General features: G+C 49.1%; 1 protein-coding gene across 8 annotated transcripts in view; it reads left to right on the top strand.

The window, feature by feature from the left end:
• Nucleotides 1–26,233, top strand: part of LOC140388542 (solute carrier family 35 member F5-like) — a 191,310-nt gene that overhangs the window by 57,439 nt on the left and 107,638 nt on the right. For all 8 annotated transcript variants that reach the window (XM_072472938.1, XM_072472980.1, XM_072472957.1 and 5 more), the window contains one exon: nt 3–84. In XM_072472938.1, coding sequence (XP_072329039.1) covers nt 3–84 — 82 coding nt within the window. The remainder of the gene's footprint in view (nt 1–2; nt 85–26,233) is intronic.

Raw genomic sequence — 26,233 nt, 5'->3', positions numbered from 1 at the left:
AGTGGTTTCTGGCAAACTTCTCTTATCAGGAGGCACTTTCCGATACTCAGGTGGCTGTTGTTAACATTTTGTCTTCAACATCTGGTAAGTTGTATGTTGATATTCTTACTCTTGTCCGTTCTGTTGTACAGAATAATAATTGTGTTTCTCACACCAATTCATACAAGCGAAGTACGTTTTGCAGAATTCATTACCTTTTTGTTGTTTTTACTGAGTCTTTTACTGTGCCTTAATGCACGGAGCATTCACAATAAAGTGGATGAACAAATTGCGGAAATAGATGTAAACGGACATGATATAATCAAGATTACGGAGACATGGCTACAGGGTGACGAGGGATGGGAACTGAACATCCAGAGGTATTCAGTATTTAGGAAGCAGAGACAAAAAGGAAAAGGCAGAGGAGTTGCATTGCTGGTTAAAGAGGAAGCTAATGCAATAGTGAGGAAGGATATTACTCCAACAATGTGGAATCTGTATGGTAAGTAAGTAAAGGCACCATAGTCCCAGATGACCATCGGCTGTATTTCCTTTTGAGCGGGAGAGCTGACTGTTGGTGATTTAACCTGAGGATCACCACACCTCAGGCGAGGGGCAAGGTTGAGAAGCCGGCCTTCATCATGAATAACCTCATGAATTGAACCCGAGTTGTTGGCCTTGCTCTGCATCACAAACCAGTCGTCTAGCCAATTGAGTTAGATCAGCCCCCAGGGACGGCCAAGCTGAGAAACACAGGGGCAAAAAACATTAGTGGGCATTGTATATACCAGGCCGGCATGCTTCTTCTTCTCGTTTAGGATGACACCTCATTCAGTTACAGAGGTGGCCCCAGACGAAATGTTGATCCGTCGCCGACTCCGCATTCGGTTGGGTTTGCTGCTACCCAACATAGGGGCAAAGTTGTCCCGTACACAGGATCTTCAAGAACATTGCCTGAAAAGACGTTGTCCTCCACAATGTTTTGCATCTGACCAGACGGTCAGTGTTCGTAACTTTGTTGAAAGTTCATGTTGGTTTCCTGGGGTCGTCATTCGCCAAATCGGCACAGTTTCATACCAGATCAATGTTCAAGGTCAGTTAATGAAGCATCACCTTGACCGTCTTCCAGCTTGGCAGTCTTCCAATCCATAGGTCCCTGTGGGGAAATTTACCCCGCTCCGGCCTGCCTCTCAGATGGCTCCTCAAGAGCACTCCGCCCGGTTCTGCTGGTTTCTCCAGTTTCTCACTCTGTATAACCTACTAAATTATTTTCTTCTCATGATACTGAAATGTCTGATGTCTGGTCGCCTGATTCAGAAATGGAGACACAAACCTCTGGGGTCTCTGACTCAGATGTCGTAATTCGTCCGCCTTCAGAAGGTCCTCTATCTCGGCGGTCCAGCTGCAAGTGTTTCAGGCTCGTTATACTCCGGCTGTTCTGGTCCCACCACCAGCCAATGTACTAAGACCAACACGTCTGCATCATCCACCACCCAATGGGGCTCCGCCAGTTTCTTTTGAGTCTTGCTTTTCGTCAGTGTTTTTAACTTTTTCATTCTCCACACCTTGTCCTCCGTCTTCATTGTTCCATTTGGGGTCTGCGGACATTGTTGGGGGGAGGGGTGTAATAACTTGCACGGAGCACATGGGACTGACTTTATTGTTTTCCCTATGTGGCTCGGGTATGAGCTCTCCCGCCAATTACCGGACTATTACCATGGGCGCGATTCTCCACTCCCACGCCGGTTGGGAGAATCGCCTGGGCCGCCAAAATTTCCCGCGACGCCGGTCCGACGCCCTCCCGCGATTCTCCTAAGCGGCGGGAACGGCACGGTCGAGTTTCGCAGGCCGGAGAATCGCCCGAGACACCCAAAACGGCGATTCTCCGGCACCCCTGCTATTCTCAGGCCTGGATGGGCCGAAGTCCCGACGGCGTGACACCAGTTCACGCCGTCGCCATTCACACCTGCTATTTAAAGTCGTCAGCCAGCAGGGAGCAGGTGAGCGGACTGTAGCGCAGCGCCCGGAGACCGGGTCGGCTTCCCTGAGAAGGCTGCGGCCAAAGGGGGGGGGTGCGGGAGAGTGTGCAGGTGGGAGGGGGGGGGCGGGAGAATGTGCAGGTGGGGGGGGGGGGGGGGGTGGTGAGGGAGAGTGTGCAGGTGGGAGGGGGGGGGCGGGAGAGTGTGCAGGTGGGGGGGGGGTGAGGGAGTGTGTGCAGGTGGGAGGGGGGTGCGGGAGAGTGTGCAGGTGGGAAGGGGGTGCGGGAGAGTGTGCAGGTGGGGGTGTGCGGGAGAGTGTGCAGGTGGGAGGGGGGTGCGGGAGAGTGTGCAGGTGGGAGGGGGGGGTGAGGGAGAGTGTGCAGGTGGGAGGGGGGGTGAGGGAGAGTGTGGATGGTATCGTCCATCCACAGATGTCACATGTCAGCCGCCCTGATATGGCAGGACGGTGACGAGGACACGGCCGCAGGGTGCGTGTGGCTGATGGGCACAGGCGAGTGGCACACTGGTGAGCAGTACGGTGTGAAGTGACCGTTGGGCGCAGACAGTGACCAGGTGTTAGGCTGGCTGCGTATCTGCAGCGCGACCAGGTCACCGGGGCACACAGGTATCCCATGCAGCCCGGCTGACAAGGTGTGGAAGAACCTCCGTGTAACATGTTGTTTCTCTGCCCCCCACCACCCTCCTGCAGGTCACCATGTATGCCAACCAGACAGCGATGTTCACTGCCGTGGCTGGAGCCGCAGTTCTGGAGTTTGCCATCCGGCAGCATAGAGTCAGACGGCCCACAGTGGCTGCAGATGCAGCGGTCGCCGGTGCAGCAGAGGAGATGGCCGCGGAGTGGCCCGTCGTCGACACGCAGGCCGCAGGCGCTCAGGACCTGAATGTACAGGGGGGTGCCGAGGGGAACATTGACCGCCAGACGGCGAGGAATGCAGAGGAAGTGCTTGGGGGGGAGCAGGAGGAGCAGGTGGAGCACGAGGATCCACTGATGGTGGTGCCAGGGCGCTACAGGCGTCCAGGCAGGCCGAAGGTGTACCGTGACAGAATGTTGTTCGAGGCCCTACCGGACATCACATGCAGGCGGAGACTGCAGTTCAGCAGGGAGACGGTCGCACATATATGCCAGCTCGTGGCGCACCTCGCACCACGTGGAATGGGAGGAGGACACGCGATACCAGTCTCTGTCAAGGTGACGGTGGCCCTAAACCTCTATGCGACCGGTTCCTTCCAGGCGTCGAGCGGGGACCTCTCCGGGATATCACAGGCATCGGTTCACAGGTGCATCAGGGCCGTCACCGAGGCCTTGTACGCCATCGCGGACAGGTACATTCAATTCCCCGAGGACCGAGCACAGCAGGAAGCACGGGCACGTGGATTCGCCAAGGTGGCCGGGATACCGATGGTCCAGGGTGTCATCAATGGTGTGCACGTCCCCATGCGCCCGCCTGCAGACAGCAGGGACGTGTTCATGAACAGGAAGGGCGCGTACTCCATGAACATTCAGGTGGTGTGCGACCCCCACATGAAGATCATGCACGTGTGTGCAAAGTACCCCGGCAGTGTGCATGACGCCTACATTCTGGCACAGTCGTTCATTCCCGCAATGTTCGATGGATGCCCCCTCCCCCCGGCTGAGGGGCTGGTTGCTGGGCGACAAGGGCTATCCATTGAGGTCATGGCTGCTGACGCCAATACGGAGGCCTCACACCAACGCGGAGAGCCTATACAACGAGGCACATGCAGCAACCAGGGGTGTGGTGGAGCGGTGCTTCGGGCTGCTGAAGATGCGCTTCAGTTGCCTGGACCGATCAGGAGGGGCCCTGCAGTACCGGCCCGACAGGGTCGGTCGCATAGTTGTGGTCTGCTGTGTGCTGCACAACATTGCCATGCAGAGGGGAGATGACCTGGTGGAGGAGCCGGGGGGAGGACCCGACGGCACCGGAGCCAACGCAAACGAGAGGGATGGGGAAGAGGAGGATGAGGATGATGGGGCGCATCAGGGTGGGGGGGGAGGGTTGCAGGACGCAGATACTGCCCGGCAGCTCGTTACGCCCAGGAGGCTGCGCGACGGCACCGCCAGGGACAGCGGGCACGCACTGTGGGGGTGGGATTCGCTGAACACTGCCACTTGCACCGTCACTCCTGTACACGGGCACCACACAGCACCCCCCGCGCCCCCACCCACGCACCCCCGCACCGCGTTCACGGCAACAATTCCACATCACCTTACTACTGCGGCACTAGGGGATTGCACAACATTGAAGATTAGGTAAGCGGGTGTGGTCAGTGCCATGTTGAATGATGACAGCCCGTTCTGCGATGAGCTGTGTGCTCAGATTCGCCAGCCAAGGTCTGACTCATGGCTATAGCTGAACCATGCACTCCGGTGGTCACAGCCTTCGTGACGGATATTTCACCACATGCCCGTGTGGGGTGGCTGGCGTCGGTGTACCGAGGACAACGGTGTCCGATTATGGGGGGGCGGGGGGGGGAGAAAAGGGTCACCACATCCGGAACAGACCTTGAACGGCTCGTATACCACGACGCCAATCGGGCACCCTCCAGAGCCCCCTGGCACCGGACATAGCACACAGTCTTACAAGTCAAATTTAACAGTGCGTTTATTCGTGTGGTGAACATAGGTGCCCTACCCACTACAACTAGACTGTGCCCTGCACCCGTGCCAACTTCTTATGTGCCTAACGACTTTGCCTTACGGGCCCTACCACTACGTCTAGGTGTGTTCCCAGATGGTACAGCAGGAGTGGAGGTGGACTGCTGTGAATCACGCCCTTCGACATGGCTCCCCTTCAGCACACGTTTCCTGGGGCGGCCCGGCTTCGATGGGCCAGGCTGCACTGTGGGCGTGCTGGATGGCGTGGTGCCACCCTGACCTGCCCGCTCCCCACCAGATGCGCCAGGGACTGAACGGGGGGAGGCCGAGTGTACCGGGACGTCCCTTGGTGAAGCTACCGGGACGGGCCCCAGAACCTCCTCCTCCCTCGGGGAGCCCGGTGGCCCCCGGGCCTCACTGTGGGACGGAGATGCGCTCGGAGACATGCCCCGTCGCACCCCCGACACCTGGCGCTGCCAGTCCTGGAGGCCTGCAGCGGTATCGACCACGGTCCGAATGTTTGCCGAGCCGGGGCCCAGGGAGTGCCACATTCCTGCCAAGGTCTGTGCGATCTCGACCTGTGAGTGCGCGACGCCATCCATCACGTGCGCCAGGCGGTCTATGCTCTCCGCGACTGACTACTGGGACTGAGCCATCGCTTGCTGGGACCGGGCCATGGCATGGTGAGACTCAGCCAGGGCCCGGAGAGCGGCGGCAATGTCGTGTTGGCTCTGGCGCATGGCTACCTGTGAGAGGGCAGCCCGCTCCTGGGCCATGGATGACGCGTGCACGTGAAGCCCAACGCCTTGCAGAACCTGACCCATGGCCAAAACCCCTTCAACCATTGCCTCCACCGCGGACGCCACTTGTGCGGTGTTGGCCTGGGTGGCTGCGATGGGTGGCTGCGATGAGCGGCACCACTCCCTGCTCCTGGACGCGGATAGACTCTTCCAGCTGCGTGTGCAGGTCCTGGAAGATGGCCCTCATCCCGTTACTCAGTCCCTGGATGGGAACCTTGTTACATCACCGGCGAAGGGCAGGGAGAATCGAAGATGAGATCTCGCCACTGAGATTTTAGATTTCGAAGTCTGGTGCGATTTTGCATCTATGTCGCCATTTGCACTCATAGCGAATGCGTGTGCAAAATCGCAGCAAATTTATTTAATAATGGCTTCTAACATTTTCCCTGTGACAGATGTTAGCCTCATTGGCCTGTACTTTCTTGCTTTCTGTCTCTCTCCCTTTTTGAATAAAGGAGTTATATTTGCTATCATCTAATCTAATGGAACTTCCCCGAATCTAGACAATTTTGGAAAATCAAAACCAATGCATCAACTATCTCATCAGCCAATACCTTGGGTTGAAGTACAATCAGACAAGGGGACTTGTCAGGGTGAAGTACAATTGGACCAGGGGACTTGTCAGGGTGAAGTACAATCGGATCAGAGGACTTGTCAGGGTGAAGTACAATCGGACCAGGGGACTTGTCAGGGTGAAGTTCAATCAGACCAGCGGACTTGTCAGGGTGAAGTTCAATCAGACCAGGGGACTTGTCAGGGTGAAGTACAATCAGTCCAGGGGACTTGTCAGGGTGAAGTACAATCGGATCAGGGGACTTGTCAGGGTGAAGTACAATCGGACCAGGGAACTTGTCAGGGTGAAGTTCAATCAGACCAGGGGACTTGTCAGGGTGAAGTACAATCGGACCAGGCGACTTGTCAGGGTGAAGTTCAGGGTGAAGTTCAATCAGACCAGGGGACTTGTCAGGGTGAGGTACAATCGGATCAAGGGACTTGTCAGGGTGAAGTACAGTCGGACCAGGAGACTTGTCAGGGTGAAGTTCAATCAGACCAGAGGACTTGTCAGGGTGAAGTTCAATCAGACCAGGGGACTTGTCAGGGTGGAGTACAATCAGACCAGGGGACTTGTCAGGGTGAAGTACAATCGGATCAGGGGACTTGTCAGGGTGAAGTACAGTCGGACCAGGAGACTTGTCAGGGTAAAGTAGGTTAAAGTACAATCGGACCAGGGGATTTGTCTGTCCGCCGACCCAACAGTATGTTCCATACCACTTCCCTGGTGATTGTCGTTTTCCGGGTTCCTCCCTCCCTTACATTTTCTGATTTTACAACTATTTCTGGGATGTTACTTGTGTCCTCTATAGTGAAGAGAAATGCATTATCAATTACCCAGCTGCACTTGTTTTAGGATCAACATTCATTTTGTTAACTCTTCTTATTTAAATATCTATAGAAACTCTTACAATCTCTCAATGTTACTAGCCATCTTTCTCTCGTACTCCAGTTTTTCCCTCCTCATCAATCTTTTTGGCATTCTATTGATGTCTTTTATATTCTTTCCAATCTTTTGACCTGCCACTCATCTTTGAGCAAATATAGACTTTTTCTTTAAGTTTAATACTGTCTTTAACTTTTTAGTTGACCATGGATAATGGGTCCTCCCTTTGGAATTTTCTTTCTCATTGGGATGTGTCTATTCTGTGGATTCCAAAATATCCCTTTAAATGCCTGCCACTAAATTGGTCTACCTCTTAAGCACACTTACCAATTCACTTTCATGCACAATTGCCCTTATTTTAAGTTTAAAGTACTCCCCTTGGATGCATTCTTCACTTCTCAAACTGAATGTAAAATTCAATCATGTTAAGATTGCTGCTATCGAGGGATGCCTTTATTATGAGGTTATCAATTAATCCTATCTCATTGCACAATACCATGTCTAGTGTAGGCTGCCCTCTGGTTGGCTTCAGAACGTACTATTCTATGAAAGTATCCTGAAAACATTCTATGAACTGCTCATCTACGCTACCGTTGCCCATCTGATTTTTCCAGTCTATGTGTATATGTATATCCCCCATGATTATCACTGTACCTTTCTGACAATGTCCATCATCTCTTCTTTTATACTGTCTCCTACCATGTAGTGTTATGGGCCAGGGTTTAGAGAACCCCAAAGTGTATCATGGAGTTCACCTGACCCACAACTTTGAATAGATTGTGGTTATGGGGAACACACGGGCCTTCTTTATAGGTGTGATGCAACAGAAATCTACAGTACTTTTAAATTAAAACAATGTTTATTTATGAAACCAATTAACACTTTATAAACCCACAGTAAACATATTAACAACTATCAACACCAATAAACCCCCAAAGAATACAGTACTCTCTAAGTAACTCTTAATCTTTCCTTGCAACATCCATAAGACAAAAAGAACTCATTTTACAGAAAGACTTCAGGTTTAACTTCACTACTGAGAACAGTTACCACTTTGAAATCACCAAATGAACATTCATAAGCTGGCAGAGATTCATACACATCTTGCTGTGACTGCAGCGTCTCCAAATCTAAAACAAAACTAAACACACCCTGTAGCCTGCGAGCCCAAAATGAAAGTAAAAGCAGACAGACAGCCCACACTCTGACATCAATGAAATGAAATGAAATGAAAATCGCTTATTGTCACTGTGAAAGTTACTGTGAAAAGCCCCTAGTCGCCACATTCCGGCGCCTGTTCGGGGAGGCTGTTACGGGAATTGAACCATGCTGCTGGCTTGCTTTGGTCTGCTTTCAAAGCCAGCGATTTAGCCCTGTGCTAAACAGCCCCTATCTGTGATCACACATCACTGATAAACACCCATCTCTTAAAGGTACATCCACGACAGCTATTTTATAAACCCCCATTCCTTAAAGGTACTCTCACGTGACAGTAGTTATAATTAGGGCACCTGTACACCACTCCTACAAGTGACTTCTTGCCTTTATCATTTATCATCTCAACCCAAACTGCTTCGAGATCCTGGTTTCCTGAACTTGGGTCATCCCTCTCTAATGCGCTAATACCACCCTTAACTAACAGAGCCACCTTCCACCTTTTCTTAATTTCCTGACCTTCCTAAATGTCACTTTCCTTTCAATATTCCCATCCCCCAGTCTATTTCATCCTGTAGTCATGTCTCTGTAATGGCTGTCAGATCATACAAGTTACAAAATCTATCTTGACTCTAATGTTCTTGGTAAGTAGTAACAGGCCAACTGTGGTCAGACGCATCACACTCTGAAACCAAATGGCATGTGCCACCCAACACAACTTTGGTGGATTTTTCATCACATCCCCCCAACTGCCTCACTGGAATCTGACTTCCACCCAAGTGCTTCCAAACTCCACTATCAGAAAACACACCTTGGAATCTTCTCCCAAACAACGCTTTGTCTTTGATGCCTTCATCAAAGATCCATTTCCAGGATTGCAATCTGTCCTTTCAGTATTCCTCTAGATTACAACGTGGATTCCAGTTTCAACACTATCTCTTGGGTACCCAGTCATGCCAACAGACCACGATTCTTCACGGACTCGATGTCTGGCTCCTCACTTTAAATCTGGTTCTTGCAACTGTCTCTTTAGCTCAGAGCACTTTCTCTACTTTTGCTTTAACTTCACCCAACAGGACCTTGTTCAACCACTTGTTCTTTGCTCCTTCAACTTATCTGTCACCCTGAGACATACTTTTTATCCGAACTCCCTGGTTTCTGGACTTTCTTTTGTTCCTTGCAGCTCCTTTGCCTTCCAGCATCTTCTGCATCCATCTTAAAACTAAACTCAAAAGTTCTTTTAGCCTGGGGGGCCCCTGGTTAATTCATGTCATAAATCCTTCGGTGCAGAGGGATCTGGGTGTCCTTGTGCATGAATCGCTGAAAACTAGTGTGAAAATACAGAAGGTAATAAGGAAGGGAAATTGAATTTTGGCCTTGGAGGTAAAGGAATAGCGTATAAAAGTAGGCATGTGTTGCTGCAACTGGACAAGGCATTGGTGAGACCGCACTTTGGAGTACTCTGTACAGATTTTGTCCCCTTATTTCAGGAGAGGTGTGGTTGCATTAGAGGCAGTTCAAAGGAGGTTCACTAGATTGATTCCAGAGATGAGAGGTTTGTCTTATGGGTGGCACGGTAACACAGTGGTTAGCACTGTCATTTCACCGCTCCAAGGTCCCAGGTTCGATTCCCGGTTTGGGTCAATGTCTGTACGGAGTCTTGCCGTTCTCCCCGTGTCTGCGTGGGTTTCCCCCTGATGCTCCGGTTTCCTCTCACGGTCCAAAGATGTGCAGGTTAGGTGAATTGGCCATGCTAAATTGCCCTTAGTGTCCAAAAAGGATAGGCGGGGTTACTGGGCTACGGGGATAGGGTGGAGGTGTGGGCTTAAGTAGGTGCTCTTTCCAAGGGCCGGTGCAGACTCGATGGGCCGAATTACCTCCTTCTGCACTGTAAATTCTATGAAGAGAGATTGAGCAGTTTAGGCCTCTACTCTCGAGTTTAGAAGAATGAGAGGAGATCTAATTGAGGTATATAAGATATATAAAGGTTCTGAGAAAGTAGACGTTGAGCGGATGCTTCCTCTTGTGGGAATATCTAGAAGAAGAGGTCATAGTTTTAAAATAAGGGGTAGTAGACGTAAAACAGATGAGAAGTAATTACATCTCTCCATTGTGAATCACTAGCCCAGATTGTAGTGGATGCCAGGATTGAGCAAATTTAAGTAGGAGATGGACAGATAATGATGAGTGATGGGTTGAAGGGTGATGGAGAATGGGCAGGAATGTGGAGTTGAGGCCAAGAGGAGATCAGCCATGATTGTATTGAATGGCAGAGCGGCACAACGGGCTGAATTGCCTACTCCTGCTCCGAGTTCATATTTTTTAAAAATTACAATGCAGGCACAGTTCCAAAGTAACCTACACCCACAGACATGCAGGCCCCTTTGTTTAACATGAAGCAAACTAAAGTTTCAACCCTTTCCTTTACAGAAACACAAAATTAAACTTAAAGCTATACCTTACTTCTAATATCCATAAATACAAACATAGATTATTTAAAACTACCGCTGTTTCCCGACACCCTGTTAATAAAGCCAAGGATGCTATATACTTTATTAACTGCTCTCTCCACCTGTACAGCCACCTCCAATGATCTATGTACATAGACACCCAAGTCCCTCTGCTCCGGCACCCACTTAATAATTGTACCCCTTATTTTACATTGTCCCTCCATGGTCTTATTACCAAAATACATCACCTCACACCTCTCTGTATTGGATTTCATCTGCCACCAATATACCCGCTCCACCAACTTCTGTCCTCCTTACAATTTACAATTCCTTCAAGTTTTGTATCATCTGCAAACTTTGAAATTGTCCCCTGCGTATCAAGATCTAGATCATTAATATATATATAAAGAAAAGGAAGGGTTCCAATACAGACGCCTGTGGAAAACCATTATATTATACTGCCCCCTACTACCAGTATGTTGTTACGTGCTCACCCAACTTGAGTGGGTATAAAAGTGATCCCCTACAGTGCAGACTTTGTTTGCACTGAGTGCTGGATTTGGTGCATTTTGAGTGCTATAGTAAGAGTTTGGTGACCGAGGGAGTATAAGGCTTCATTTTTATCTAAAGTTTAGTCTTTCTTTTATTTAGTTAATTAACTTAAAAGTTGCTGTTTGGTTTAGAAGAAGGTGAATTTTCAATCAGCTTTAAACAAGCTTCTACTTGTAGGCACTTGCAGCTGGAGCTTGTTAATTAGTTAATTGGATTAGGCCAGTTTTCAGAGGCTAGATTCACAGTATAAAAGTGATCCCCTACAGTGCAGACTTTGTTGGCACTGAGTGCTGAATTTGGTGCATTTTGAGTGCTATAGTAAGAGTTTGGTGACTGAGAGAGTTAGGTGAGGAGAGGGTAAAGTGCTCCTTTCATTTTGTTTACGACATTTCCGCAAAGAGTGAGAAGAGAGCCAGGAGTTTACAGAAAGTGTAGCTGACTGGGAGCAGAGTCGGAGACTTTTTCCCCGGGTGGAACAAACCATTACAAGGGGACATAAATTTAAGGTGGAAGATATAGGAGGGATATCAGAGGTAGGTTCTTTACCCAGAGAGTAGTGGGGGCATGGAATGCACTGCCTGTGGAAGCAGTTGAGTTAGGGACCTTCAAGCAGCTATTGGATAGGTACATGGATTACGGTAAAATGATATAGTTTAGATTTATTTGTTCTTAAGGGCAGCACGGTAGCATTGTGGCTAGCACAATTGCTTCACAGCTCCAGGGTCCCAGGTTCGATTCCGGCTTGGGTCACTGTCTGTGCGGAGTCTGCACGTCCTCCCCGTGTCTGCGTGGGTTTCCTCTGGGTGCTCCGGTTTCCTCCCACAGTCCAAAGATGTGCAGGGTAGGTGGATTGGCCATGCTAAATTGCCCTTAGTGTCCAAAATTGCCCTTGGTGTTGGGTGGAGGTGTTGAGTTTGGGTAGGGTGCTCTTTCCAAGAGCCGGTGCAGACTCAGGGGGCCGTATGGCCTCCTTCTGCACTGTAAATTCAATGATAATCTATGATTAATCTAGGACAAAGGTTCGGCACAACATCGTGGACCGAAGGGCCTGTTCTGTGCTGTATTTTCTATGTTCTATGAGTGGCTTCCTGTACCACAGTGCCATGGACAGTCAGCTCATCCATCCTCAGCCGCCACTCTCTTCCAAACAAATTGAAAGAACATCAAATCTGTTCGACAATTGCAGAGCTTGACACCCCTGCCCTCTGGCTCCTATTACTGCCTCAGCTGCAGTCACACCCTCCTGTCCCGGACAACTTTCCAAACCAGAACCCCCTATCCTAAGGGATGTGATCGCCTCCTGAAGAAAAGCATGCAGGTAACTCTCGCCCTCCAAGATGTGGCGCAATGTCTGCAGCTCTGCTTCCAGCTCAATTACTCGAAGCCAAAGTTCCTCAAGCCGCAGGTATGCTTGCCCTGGATAACACTTGAGCACCCACATGCTGCAGCCGGCATACGTCACTTACCCTGCCATATTTCTGAACTTTAATTATTTTAATTTAATCAATTATTTATTTTCTTTTAGGTATTTATTAATCTTATCACAAATTCCAGTACTATTTTCAACCTTGGGAAAATAAACCGTGACCACTTATCAGATATTCTCCAGATACTCACCAACAGCTCAGTTCCTCCCTGTAGTGGAGAAGAAACCAATTCCTACAGGGTGAAAAAAATTAGAAAAAGCAAATTAGCAATCCCTTCCCTCCAAACTTCCTCAGTTCACCAAACCTCTTCACTCCGTTTGAAGTCCCACTCAGTGCAGGTAGCACGGAGAATGCCTGAATTGATATGTTCGGAACAAAGGGACTAGCTGAACCTAGGTACAGCAAGATTAACTATTAATTAATTAACTATTCCAGCTGCTGCCATTGGATGGCTTCTGTCTCCATGTTTGGGTCCCTGGGTGAGGTTTAGATGTTAAATAGTACTTGCAGTTAAATGTTGAACAGAATTACAACAACATTAGATTTTTAGAAAGATATTTTTAAGTTTCCTTCAGCTCACTAAACTTCCACACTCCATTTGAAGTCTCCACAGGAAATGATTCCTTGTATCTATCTTATTGAGCCCCTTTATCATTTTAAATAAATTGATTGGATCACTTCAGAATTCATGGGAAAGCAAAGGATGTTTATATAACCTGTTTTCATAATTTAATCTTTTAACTTCTGGTATAATTCTGGTAAATCTGCACTGTATGCCACCAAAGGCCAATGTTTTTTTTCTTGAGGTTTGTGGCCCAAAACTGAATGCTTTATTGTCTTGCATAACTTAAATTCCAACTCCTTGAGAAAAATACCAATATTCCATTTACCACCTTCATTATTGTTGTATCTGTGCAATCTCTTCTTTTTTTTAAACTAAAAGCAGAAAATTCTGGCAGCATCTATCTGTCGAGAGACAGACCAAGTTGGGGGTACTTTTCCAATCAGGGGTGTTGATGTGAACGGGTGTGGTGATGGGGGAGGGGGCAGGAAAATTACAAGAAAATGCACTCGGCCGGTTTGACAAAGTACTCCTGCCTCTGGCTGTTTTTTCCAGGAACAGGCTTTTGAAAAAGTCAGGAACCCCTAGCTGAGGTGGGAAACAATTGAAGAGTTTAAGGAGGGAATTAAGATGGATTTTTTTTAGTGGAATTCACCTTTTCACTGTTTCCAACCCAGCAGAAAGGAAAGACAGCCCAGTAGTGGGTACTGCTTCAGTGAAATTGACAATTAAGGCTTTGGTCAGTTGCAGTTGAGTTGTAGATTGTGGACTTCAGGCAGCAAAGTGTCATACACAGCCCTGTTTGCATCAATGGTATCGAGGTGGAGATGGTTGACAGCTTCAAATTCCTACAATCTGTCCTGGTCCACGTTGACGCTACTGTCATGATATTCAGGTAAACATCATAGCACATACATACAGACATACTGATGGACAGATCAACGGACCAATCAACACACACAACAAGACAGCCAATCACTGGCAAGAGCATACACAGTACAAAACAGGGAACACGACACTTCCTGGGCACTCGAGCAGGAGACGGCTCAGGGCACAGAGCTCATTACAAGCCACTCAGACATCCACCATGTGCTGAGTGCCACTACAAGATAGAATTAGGAATAGGTCCACAGAATCAAGGGTCATGATCGAACCTCAGTAAACAGTTTACCAGTGTAAATAGATGTTTGAAATAAAACTGCGTTATACCATTCGCAACCGTGTTGGTTCGTCTGTGTAGCAGAGTACCTAACACGTCATAGTACCAGGAGTGACTTTGGTACCTACCTACAAATCCTCCGGAATCTGCCATCCTGCGCCATGGACACCGTCAACACACCGCAGCCGCTGCAAGTCGCTGGAAACCTCGGTGTTAATTGGAAGCTGTTCAAACAGCGCTTCCAGCTCTTTCTGGAAGCCAACGAAAGGGAAGCGCCTCGGACACCAGAAAGATCGCCATCCTCCTCACCACGGCAGGTCAACACGCCATCCATGTCTACAGCTCCCTGGTGTTCGCGGAAGGCGAGGACAAGACCAAATACAAGACGGTCCTTCTCAAGCTCGACCAACACTTCAATGTCGAGGTCAACGAGAGCTTCGAGAGGTATCTCTTCCAGCAGCGCCTGCAAGGTAAGGATGAGCCCTTTCAGTCATTCCTTACGCATCTCCGCATCCTCGCCCAGTCCTGCGGTTACGACACCACCTCCGATTCCATGATTCGGGACCAGATCGTTTTTGGGGTCACCTCGGGCACCCTACTCCAGCAGCTCTTAAAAATAAAAGGCTTCACCTTAGCCTCCGCAATCGAAGCCTGTGTCCTACACGAAAACGCAACTAGCCGCTATACCCAATTACAGGCGGCCGAATCGGCGCGGCAGGGCTCCTACGCGGCCGGATTGGCGAGACAGATGCTCTACGAGGCCGAACGGGTCCAGGCGATCGAGTTCTTCCCGGCCCGCGGCCCGGACGAGGGCGGCCATTTCGCGCGCTTTTCGAGGCCTCCCGCGCTTGTGCGTGCCAAAAACTAAGGCAACACTTCGAGCAGCTCAACCTGTCAATGTTCCCCAACTCCGACAACCTCGCAGGGACATGCGGACCATTCAACCTCCTTATTACAAGTCGTGCCCAGACGATATCCAGACCAGTGACACAGACGACCGGGACGCCTTCCGTGTTGCGGTCATTGATGGGAACCAAATGTCTCCAGCCAGGCCCCACCAGCCGGTGCAAGTTAACACGATCAATCCGGATGATGAATGGTGTGCCACCCTAACAGTCAACCGATCACCGATAACATTCCGTCTGGACACTGGCGCCCCCGCCAACCTCAGCATGGTCAGCCTTCTACGCCATGAAGGTCAGACCACCAATTTGGCCGTCCCATTGCAGGATGGTCGACTACAACGGGAACGTTATCCCGGCTATGGGATCCGGCCAGCTCCAGGTGACACACAACATACACACGGCCACACTCCCATTCGAGATAATCGGATCATCGAAGGACTCCCTGCTAGGCGCACAGGCATGCAAGGCTCTCCACCTCGTGCAACGAATCCACTCTCTCTCTCTCTCTCTCCAGACGGCCCATCTGACTTCCCGGATGCAGAGTTCAGCGCACAGCTCCAATCGCTCCTCGCCCACAACCAGGAGGCATTCGAGCGCATGGGAACACTGCCCTACACCTACAGAATTTGGCTCAAACCGGACGCCACCCTGGTCATTCACGCACCTCGCAGGGTCCCAGAGCCACTCAAAGACCGCCTCGAGCAGCAGCTGCAGGATCTCCAGGACCAAGGGGTCCTATCCCGGGTCACGGAGCCCACGCCATGGGTCAGCTCCATGGTGTGTGTTAAGAAGCCCTCCGGTGAGCTCCGGATCTGCATTGATCCAAACGACCTCAACAACAACATAAGAGGGAACACTACCCCATACCCAAACGGGAAGAGATCACGAGCGAAATGGCCCGGGCTAAAATCTTCACAAAACTGGATGCCTCGAAGGGTTTTTGGCAGATCCAACTGGATCCCTCCAGCCGAAAGCTGTGCCCCTTCAACACCCCTTTCGGCAGGTTCTGCTACAACCGAATGCCATTTGATATCGTCTCGGCATCTGAGGTCTTTCATAGGATCATGCAGCAGGTGATGGAAGGCATCGAAGGGGTGCGCATCTAACTGGACGACATCATCATCTGGTCCACCACACCACAGGAGCACACCCATCGTCTCCAGCGCATCTTTGCGCGCATACACGAAAACGGCCTGCGCCTCAACCGAGCCAAGAGTTCTTTGGCCAAACCGAGCTGAAGTTCCTGGGGGACCACATTTCCCGGTCAGGGGTCCGTCCGGATGCAGACAAGGTGAGCGCCATTACAGCCATGCCGCAGCCGGCAGACAAGAAAGCAGTGCTACGCTTCCTAGGCATGGTCAACTTCCTGGTGAAGTTAATTCCCAAACTTGCCTCCCACACGACAGCTCTGCGCCACCTCGTCAAGAAGTCCACGGAGTTCCAGTAGCTACACACACACCAGTAGGAATGGGAGGAGCTCAAACTTAAGCTCACCACAGCACCTGTATTGGCGTTTTTTGACACATCTCGTGACACTAAAATCTCGACTGATGCCAGCCAGTCCGGCATTGGGGCGGTGCTCCTACAGCGGGATGACACTGCGTCATGGGCCCCGGTCGCCTATGCCTCGCGGGCCATGACCACCACAGAACAGCGCTACGCGCAGATCAAAAAGGAGTGCCTGGGCTTGCTAACCGGGTTGGACAAGTTCCATGACTGTTTATGGTCTCCCCCGGTTTACCGTTGAGACTGACCACCGCCCCCTGGTCAGCATCATAAATAAGGACCTGAACGAGATGACCCCTCGCCTCCAGCGCATCCTACTTAAACTTGGGAGGTATGACTTCCAACTGGTCTGTGCCCCGGGTAAGAACTTTATCATTGCGGATGCCCTATCTAGAGCAGTGAGCACACCGCCAGATTCGGAGGGGTTCGTCTGTCAGGTCGAGGCGCAGGTGGCTTTCACATCGGCAAATCTGCCAGCTGACAACTCCAGTCTGGCCCGTATTCGCCGAGAGCCTGCGGCTGACCCCCTTCTACAACGTGTGATGCCCCACATGACGGGAGGGTGGCTCAAAGGGCAGTGCCCGCAGTTCTACAATGTCCGAGACGACTTGGCCGTCATTGATGGTGTCCTTCTGAAGCTGGACCGGATTGTGATTCCGCACAGCATGCACAATCTGGTTCTCGACCAACTACACAAAGGCCACCTGGGGGTCGAGAAGTGCAGAAGTGCCGAGAGGCGGTCTACTGGCCGGGCATCAGTGATGACATTGCCAATATGGTGCTCAACTGCCCCACCTGCCAAATGTTTCAATCGGCGCAACCTCCTGAGACCCTTCTGCCCCATGAGCTGGTGACGTCCCCCTGGGCGAAAGTGGGTGTGGACCTCTTTCACGCGCTCGGCAGGGACTATGCCATCATCATTGACTACTTTTCCAACTATCCAGAGGTCATGAGCCTGCACGATTTGACATCGTCCACTGTCATAAGGGCCTGCAAAGACATCTTCGCTCACCACGGCATTCCGATGACTGTCATGTCGGACAATGGGCCCTGTTTCGCCAGCCAGGAATGGTCATCTTTTGCTGCCTTGTATGGTTTCACACACGTGGCGTCCAGCCCTCTGCATCCCTAGTCCAATGGAAAGGCGGAGAAGGGCGTTCACATTGTCAAGCGGCTCCTCTGCAAGGCTGCTGCTGCCGGATCGGATTTCTGCCTAGCCCTGCTGGCCTATCGCTCGGCCCCACTAGCAACTGGTCTCTCACCAGCCCAGCTGTTGATGGGTCGCGCCCTCAGGACCACTGTGCTTTCCATTCTGGCACCCACAACCAACCATGCTCCGGTACTACACAGAATGCAACAGCAACGCGGTCGCCAAAAGTGGGCATATGACACACGGGCAACTGATCTTCCCGACCTGGCCCCTGGAGACGAAGTCCGCATCCACCTACCAGAAGGTGGCTGGTCAGCACCTGCCGAAGTTCTCCGACGCGTGGCTCCCCGCTCGTTCTTGGTTCGCATGCCTGATGGATCCATTCGTAGGCGCAATCGCCGGGCTCTTCGCCTACTTCCACGCTCGCTACGGTACCTTACACCGACACTGCGCCCTCCTTTTTCCTGACATCAACTTTGTGGAGCTGTCTGCCACCATGCCCCTTCCGTCGTCGCCCGTGGCCAGGCCCATTCCTCAGCCGGTGGTTTCAGACCTACCCTTGAGACGGTCAACCCGAATTCGTCGCCCACCTACTAGACTGGACTTATGAGACTGCTTGTACATTGAACTCATACTACCACTGTGTTAATATGTTTCTGTTCTTATAATTACAGGAATTTGTTGTGTCGTTCAACATTTCCCTGTTCTTTGTTTATGGTACAACCTCGTTGTTATGTCGCACCCGACATCGCCCCTTGTATATAGTTTAGCCCCATGTACATGCTGTAAATATTGCACACACACACACATTTAGCTACACTCAGTACACATCTCTATTTATGACCACGTAGGCACATGTTCTTGTAAAAAAGGGGGGATGTCATGATATTCAGGTAAACATCATAGCACATACATACATACTTACTGATGGACAGATCAACGGACCGATCAACATACACAACACAACAGCCAATCACAGGCAAGAGCATACACAGTACAAAACGGGGGACACGACACTTCCTGGGTACTCGAGCAGGAGACGGCTCGGCACAGAGCCTATTACAAGCCACTCAGACATCCACCATGTGCTGAGTACCACTACATTGATTCTTACCAATTTTTACAGATGAACCATAGAAAGCATCCTGTCGGGCTACATCGCAGCTTGGTGTGGCAACTGCTTGGCCCCAAGTCCATAAGAAACTACAGAGAGTCGTGAACACAGCGCAGTCCATCACGCGAAACTGCCTCCCATCCATTTACTCTGTCTACACCTCCCACGGCCTTGGGAAAGCGGGCAGCTTAATCAAAGACCCCTCCCACCCGGGATATTCTCTCTTCCTAACATTAACAGTTTCAAAAACAGCTGCTTCCCCGCTGTTACCAAACTCCTGAATGACCCTCTTATGGACTCAACTGATCTCTCTATGCATCTTTCTCTACTGTTCTAGCACTATACTCCGTATGTTTCAACCTGTGTCTATGTATTTACATTGTGTAATATCGTATGTCCTATGTTTTTCATGTATGGAACTATCTACCTGGACTGTACGCAGAACAATACTTTTCACTGTACCTCGGTACACGTGGCAATAAATCTAAATCAAATCAAATCACTCCGGCAGGATCCAATCACCCACCTGTTATCGGGCAGAATACGGTCTTTTGACCAATTCAGTGACCACCAGCCAACTAATCAAACCAAGTCCCACCATCTCTCGAGTGCCGAAAACTTGTGTCTTGCTGTCCAAAGCTAGCACAGTGTGTACTAGTTGTCATTTTCAAGTTTCTCATTTCCCCAGCTCAATTTAAAGATATACGTCCATTAAGCATCCATGGATCAAAATTATAATAGCAGAAATAAAGAAGGGAAATAAAGGAAATCAACAAGAAGGGCCCTTACACTGCATTGTTCCGAGTCCCTTACCATTAAAAAAAAAAAAAAATCTGATTTTACTTTCTCAGTTTCAAAAAGGATGTCTTCAAACTTCTTCCATCTGACGTCTATTTGCCAGTCACTTGGTCTGTCTGACCCTTTGTAACCTCCAATTCTCAACTACTATTCCCCTATTCACCTGAAAACCTGCGTATACAAGTCTATTCATTTAATAATCTATTAATCTTTATTATTGTCACAAGTAGGCTTTCATTAACACTCCAATGAAGTTACTGTGAAAATCATTGACGTATGTGCTGAAATACAAAGAACAAAGAACAAAGAACAAAGAAATGTACAGCACAGGAACAGGCCCTTCGGCCCTCCAAGCCCGTGCCGACCATACTGCCCGACTAAACTACAATCTTCTACACTTCCTGGGTCCGTATCCTTCTATTCCCATCCTATTCATATATTTGTCAAGATGCCCCTTAAATGTCCCTATCGTCCCTGCCTCCACTACCTCCTCCGGTAGTGAGTTCCAGGCACCCACTACCCTCTGCGTAAAAAACTTGCCTCGTACATCTACTCTAAACTTTGCCCCTCTCACCTTAAACCTATGCCCCCTAGTAATTGACCCCTCTACCCTGGGGAAAAGCCTCTGACTATCCACTCTGTCTATGCCCCTCATAATTTTGTATACCTCTATCAGGTCGCCCCTCAACCTCCTTCGTTCCAGTGAGAACAAACCGAGTTTATTCAATCGCTCCTCATAGCTTATGCCCTCCATACCAGGCAACATTCTGGTAAATCTCTTCTGCACCCTCTCTAAAGCCTCCACATCCTTCTGGTAGTGTGGCGACCAGAATTGAACACTATACTCCAAGTGTGGCCTAACTAAGGTTCTATACAGCTGCAACATGACTTGCCAATTCTTATACTCAATGCCCCGGCCAATGAAGGCAAGCATGCCGTATGCCTTCTTGACTACCTTCTCCACCTGTGTAGCCCCTTTCAGTGATCTGTGGACCTGTACTCCTAGATCTCTTTGACTTTCAATACTCTTGAGGGTTCTACCATTCACTGTATATTCCCTACCTGCATTAGCCCTTCCAAAATGCATTACCTCACATTTGTCCAGGTTAAACTCCATCTGCCATCTCTCCGCCCAAGTCTCCAGACAATCTAAATCCTGCTGTATCCTCAGACAGTCCTCATCGCTATCCGCAATTCCACCAACCTTTGTGTCGTCTGCAAACTTACTAATCAGACCAGTTACATTTTCCTCCAAATCATTTATATATACTACAAAGAGCAAAGGTCCCAGCACTGATCCCTGTGGAACACCACTGGTCACAGCCCTCCAATTAGAAAAGCATCCCTCCATTGCTACCCTCTGCCTTCTATGGCCTAGCCAGTTCTGTATCCACCTTGCCAGTTCACCCCTGATCCCGTGTGACTTCACCTTTTGTACTAGTCTACCATGAGGGACCTTGTCAAAGGCCTTACTGAAGTCCATATAGACAACATCTACTGCCCTACCTGCATCAATCATCTTAGTGACCTCCTCGAAAAACTCTATCAAGTTAGTGAGACACGACCTCCCCTTCACAAAACCGTGCTGCCTCTCACTAATACGTCCATTTGCTTCCAAATGGGAGTAGATCCTGTCTCGAAGAATTCTCTCCAGTAATTTCCCTACCACTGAAGTAAGGCTCACCGGCCTGTAGTTCCCGGGATTATCCCTGCCACCCTTCTTAAACAGAGGAACAACATTGGCTATTCTCCAGTCCTCCGGGACATCCCCTGAAGACAGCGAGGATCCAAAGATTTCTGTCAAGGCCTCAGCAATTTCCTCTCCAGCCTCCTTCAGTATTCTGGGGTAGATCCCATCCGGCCCTGGGGACTTATCTACCTTAATATTTTTTAAGACACCCAACACCTCGTCTTTTTGGATCACAATGTGACCCAGGCTATCTACACCCCCTTCTCCAGACTCAACATCTACCAATTCCTTCTCTTTGGTGAATACTGATGCAAAGTATTCATTTAGTACCTCGCCCATTTCCTCTGGCTCCACACATAGATTCCCTTGCCTATCCTTCAGTGGGCCAACCCTTTCCCTGGCTACCCTCTTGCTTTTTATGTAAGTGTAAAAAGCCTTGGGATTTTCCTTAACCCTATTTGCCAATGACTTTTCATGACCCCTTCTAGCCCTCCTGACTCCCTGCTTAAGTTCCTTCCTACTTTCCTTATATGCCACACAGGCTTCGTCTGTTCCCAGCCTTTTAGCCCTGACAAATGCCTCCTTTTTCTTTTTGACGAGGCCTACAATATCATTCGTCATCCAAGGTTCCCGAAAATTGCCGTATTTGTCTTTCTTCCTCACAGGAACATGCCTGTCCTGTATTCCTATCAACTGACACTTGAAAGCCTCCCACATGTCAGATGTTGATTTGCCCTCAAACATCCGCCCCCAATCTATGCTCTTCAGTTCCCGCCTAATATTGTTATAATTAGCCTTCCCCCAATTTAGCACATTCATCCTCGGACCACTCTTATCCTTGTCCACCAGTACTTTAAAACTTACTGAATTGTGGTCACTGTTACCGAAATGCTCCCCTACTGAAACATCTACCACCTGGCCGGGCTCATTCCCCAATACCAGGTCCAGTACCGCCTCTTCCCTAGTTGGACTGTTTACATATTGTTTTAAGAAGCCCTCCTGAAATGTTGAGTACAGACTCTGGGAAGCATGACTTTAAATGTCATGTAACTTGGAGAACATTCTTTTTACCTTTTGCTTTCTGTCTTCTACTTCCCAAACAATTACCAATCTATGTCTCAAGACTACCTCCAATTTCATGCATTCTTCCTTTAATAATAATCGCTATTGCATAAACTTGTCCAAAGAGCCAACATCACAGATGCTCCTCTGTCCATCATGCTAATGATCTCTTCAAAACATTCAACCAGCTGAGTGAAACATGGTCTATCTTTCTCAAATGCCCACTGCCGTGCTTTGTCCAGCTCATGCTTTCCAAATGCTCAATTATTTGCGACTACTAATTTCAGTAACTGATGTATTTGTATTTACCTGGTTTCTGACTCCCTTATAGTAATAGAGTGGAATTTCTTATTATTCCTTATTCCTATTATTCTTTAATGATTTACATTGTAGTCACTATTTTGTCACATTGTATTTAATTTTCTAAATCACTTTAATAGTTTGTGGAAAAATGTTGTTACTGTTCCATAGAACTGCTTTTGAAATTCTGATCTGAAGGAACTTACAGTTTGAATTCATGCCCAGCTGGTAGGTAAACCAGTGACAAATAGAGAAGTACTAAATGAGTCCAACTGGAAAGTGGGATGAGTTCCTCATGACTTTTAAATGTACCCTGCAGAGAAATATTGGTACAATTGACAATTTGTAGAAGCACCTGTGAAGAACTGCTGCTCTTACCAGAAACAAGCTGCACTTTACTGAAAGAGTTGGATTATAAAATAGGTTTGAACAGTGCCATCTAGTGTTATGCATTATCTAAATAAAATTGGTATAAGTTGTAGAGAGATAAATAATCTAAAGATAAATGAACATTAAAAATTCCAAAATTAATCCACAAATGAGTCAAATTTTGATTTAATAAATGTTTTATGGGATGTGGGCTTCGTTAGCTAGGGCAGCACTTGTTGCCCATCCCTTATTGCCCTTGAGAAGGTGTTGGTGAGCTGCTGCCTTGAACTGCTGCAGTCCATGTCGTATAGGTACACATACTGTGCTTTAGGGCGGGAATTCCAGAATTGTGAGCAACACGGTAGCACAAGTGGCTAGCACTGTGGCTTCACAGCACCAGGGTCCCAGCTTCGATTCCCCGCTGGGTCACTGTCTGTGAGGAGTCTGCACGTTCTCCCCGTGTCTGCGTGGGTTTCCTCCGGGTGCTCCAGTTTCCTCCCACAGTCCAAAGACGTGCAGGTTAGGTGGATTGGCCATGCTAAATTGCCCTTCGTGTCCAAAAAGGTTAGGAGGTGTTATTGGGTTACGGGGATAGGGTGGAAGTGAGGGCTTAAGTGGGTTGGTGCATAGTCGATGGGCCGAATGGCCTTCTTCTGCACTGTATGTTCTATGTCTATGTTGATTTTGCCTCAGCGACAGCGAAGGGAGTTATATTTCCAAGTCAGGTTGATGAGTCTTGGAGGGGAACTTCTAGGTGGTGGTGTTCTCATGTAACTGCTGCCCTTGTCCTTTTAGCTGGTAGCTGTTGTGGGTTTGGAAGGTGTTGCCTGACGAACCATCTTCTGATGGTACACACTGCTGTTACTGTGCATCGGTGGTGGAGGGAGTGAATGCTTGTGGAAAGGGTGCCAATCAAGCAGGCAGCTTTGTCCTGATGGTGTTGAGCTTCTTGAGTGTTGTTGGAGCTGCACTCATCCAGGCAAGTGGGCAGTATTCCATCACACTCCTGAGTTGTGCCTTATAGCTAGTGGACAGGTTTTTGGGAGTCAGAAGGTGAGTTACTCGCCACAGGAATCCTAGCATTTGACCTGTTCCTGTAGTCACAGTATTTATATGGCTAGTTTAGTTTGTGGTCATTGGTAATCTCCAGGATGTTTTAAAAAACAATAAATTTAGAGTACCCAATTCTTTTATTTCCAATTAAGGGCCAATTTAGCGTGGCCAATCCACCTACCCTGCACATCTTTGGGTTTTGGGGGTGAGACCCACGCAGACACTGGGAGAATGTGCAAACACCAATCTGAACCTCCAGGATGTTGATTGTGAAGGATTCCGTGATGGTAATGCCATTGACTGTCATGGGGCAATTGTTTGATTCCCTTTTGATGGAGATGGTTATTGCCTGGCACTTGTGTGGTGCGAATGTGACTTGCCACTTGTCAGCCCAAGCTTGTATATTGTCCAGGTCTTAGTTCATTTGAACATTGACTGCTTCAGTGTCTGAGGAGTCGTGAATGGCATTGAACATTGTACAATATCAGTGACCATCTCCACATTGATGTTATGTTAGAAAGAAGATCATTGATGAAGCAGCTGAAGATGGTTGGGCCTAGGACATTACCCTGAAGAACTTCTGCAATGTTGATCTGGGATTGAGAAGACTGACCTCCAACTACCACAAGTGCACGTTCTCCCCCTGTCTGCATGGGTTTCCTCCCACAGTCCAAAGATGTGCAGACTAGGTGGATTGACCATGATCAATTGCCTCTCACTGTCCAAAAGGTTAGGTGGTGTTATCATAGATTATCATAGAATTTACGGTGCAGAAGGAGGCCATTCAGCCCATCGAGTCTGCACCGGCTCTTAGAAAGAGCATCCTACCCAAGGTCAATACCTCCACCCTATCCCCATAACCCAGTAACCGCACCAATACTAAGGGCAATATTTGGATACTAAGGGCAATTTATCATGGCCAATCCACCTAACCTGCACATCTTTGGACTGTGGGAGGAAACCGGAGCACCCGGAGGAAACCCACGCACACACGGGGAGGATGTGCAGACTCCGCACAGACAGTGACCCAAGCCGGAATCGAACCTGGGACCCTGGAGCTGTGAAGCAATTGTGCTATCCACAATGCTACCGTGCTGCCCGCTGTTACTGGGATAGGGTGGAGGCATGGGGTTAAGTAGGGTGCTCTTTCCAAGGGCCAGTGCAGACTTGATGGACAGAATGGCCTCCTGCACTGTAAATTCTATGATTCTATAATATTGTCAGGGCCCATAGCCTTTCCAGTATCAAATGCCTTTAGCCGTTTCTTGATATCACTCGGGATGAATCAAAGTGGCTGAAGACTGGCATCTGTGATGCTGGGGACCGCTGGAGGAGACCGAGGTGAATCATCCACTTGGTACTTCTGGCTGAAGATTATTTCAAATGCTTCAGCCTCGTCTAGCACACATGTGCTGGGCTCCTCCATCATTGAGGATGGGGATTTTGTGGAGCCTCCTCCCCCAGTGAGTTGTTTAATTGTCTACCACCATTCACAACTGAATGTGGCAGGGCTGCAGAGCTTAGATTTAATCCATTGGTTGTGGGATGGCTTAGCTATGTCAGTCACTTGCTGCTTCTGTTGTTTGGCATGCAAGCAATCCTGTGTTGTTGCTTCACCAGGTTGACACCTATTTTTTCAGTATGCCTGGTGCTGCTCCTGGCATGTCCTCCTTCATTCTTAATTGAACTAGGGTTGATCCTCTGGCTTGGTGGTGGAGGATATGCCATGCCCCTGAGGTTACGAATTGTGGCTGAGTACAAATCTACTGCTGCTGATGGTCCACAGCGCCTCATGGATGCCCAGTCTTGAGTTACTAGATCTGTTCTGAATCTATCCTGTTTAGCAAGTTGGTAGTGCCACACTGCATGATGAATGGTTTCATCCTCAATGTGAAGACGGGTCTTCATCTCCACAAAGACTCCTAACAATACTGTCATGCACCTGCGACAGGCAGATTGGTGAGGATGAGGTCCAGAATGTTTTTCCCTCTTATTGGTTCCCTCACCACCTGTCGCAAACCCAGTCTAGCAGTTATGTCCTTTAGGGTTGGGTCAGTGGTGGTGCTACTGAGCCATTCTTGGTGATAAACATTTAAGTCCCCCACCCAGAGCACATTCTGTGCCCTTACCACCCTCAGTGCTTCCTCTAG

This window comes from Scyliorhinus torazame, chromosome 2, assembly GCF_047496885.1.
Source record: "Scyliorhinus torazame isolate Kashiwa2021f chromosome 2, sScyTor2.1, whole genome shotgun sequence".
Lineage (NCBI taxonomy): Eukaryota > Metazoa > Chordata > Chondrichthyes > Carcharhiniformes > Scyliorhinidae > Scyliorhinus > Scyliorhinus torazame.
This window is presented reverse-complemented; position numbering and strand designations above follow the sequence as displayed.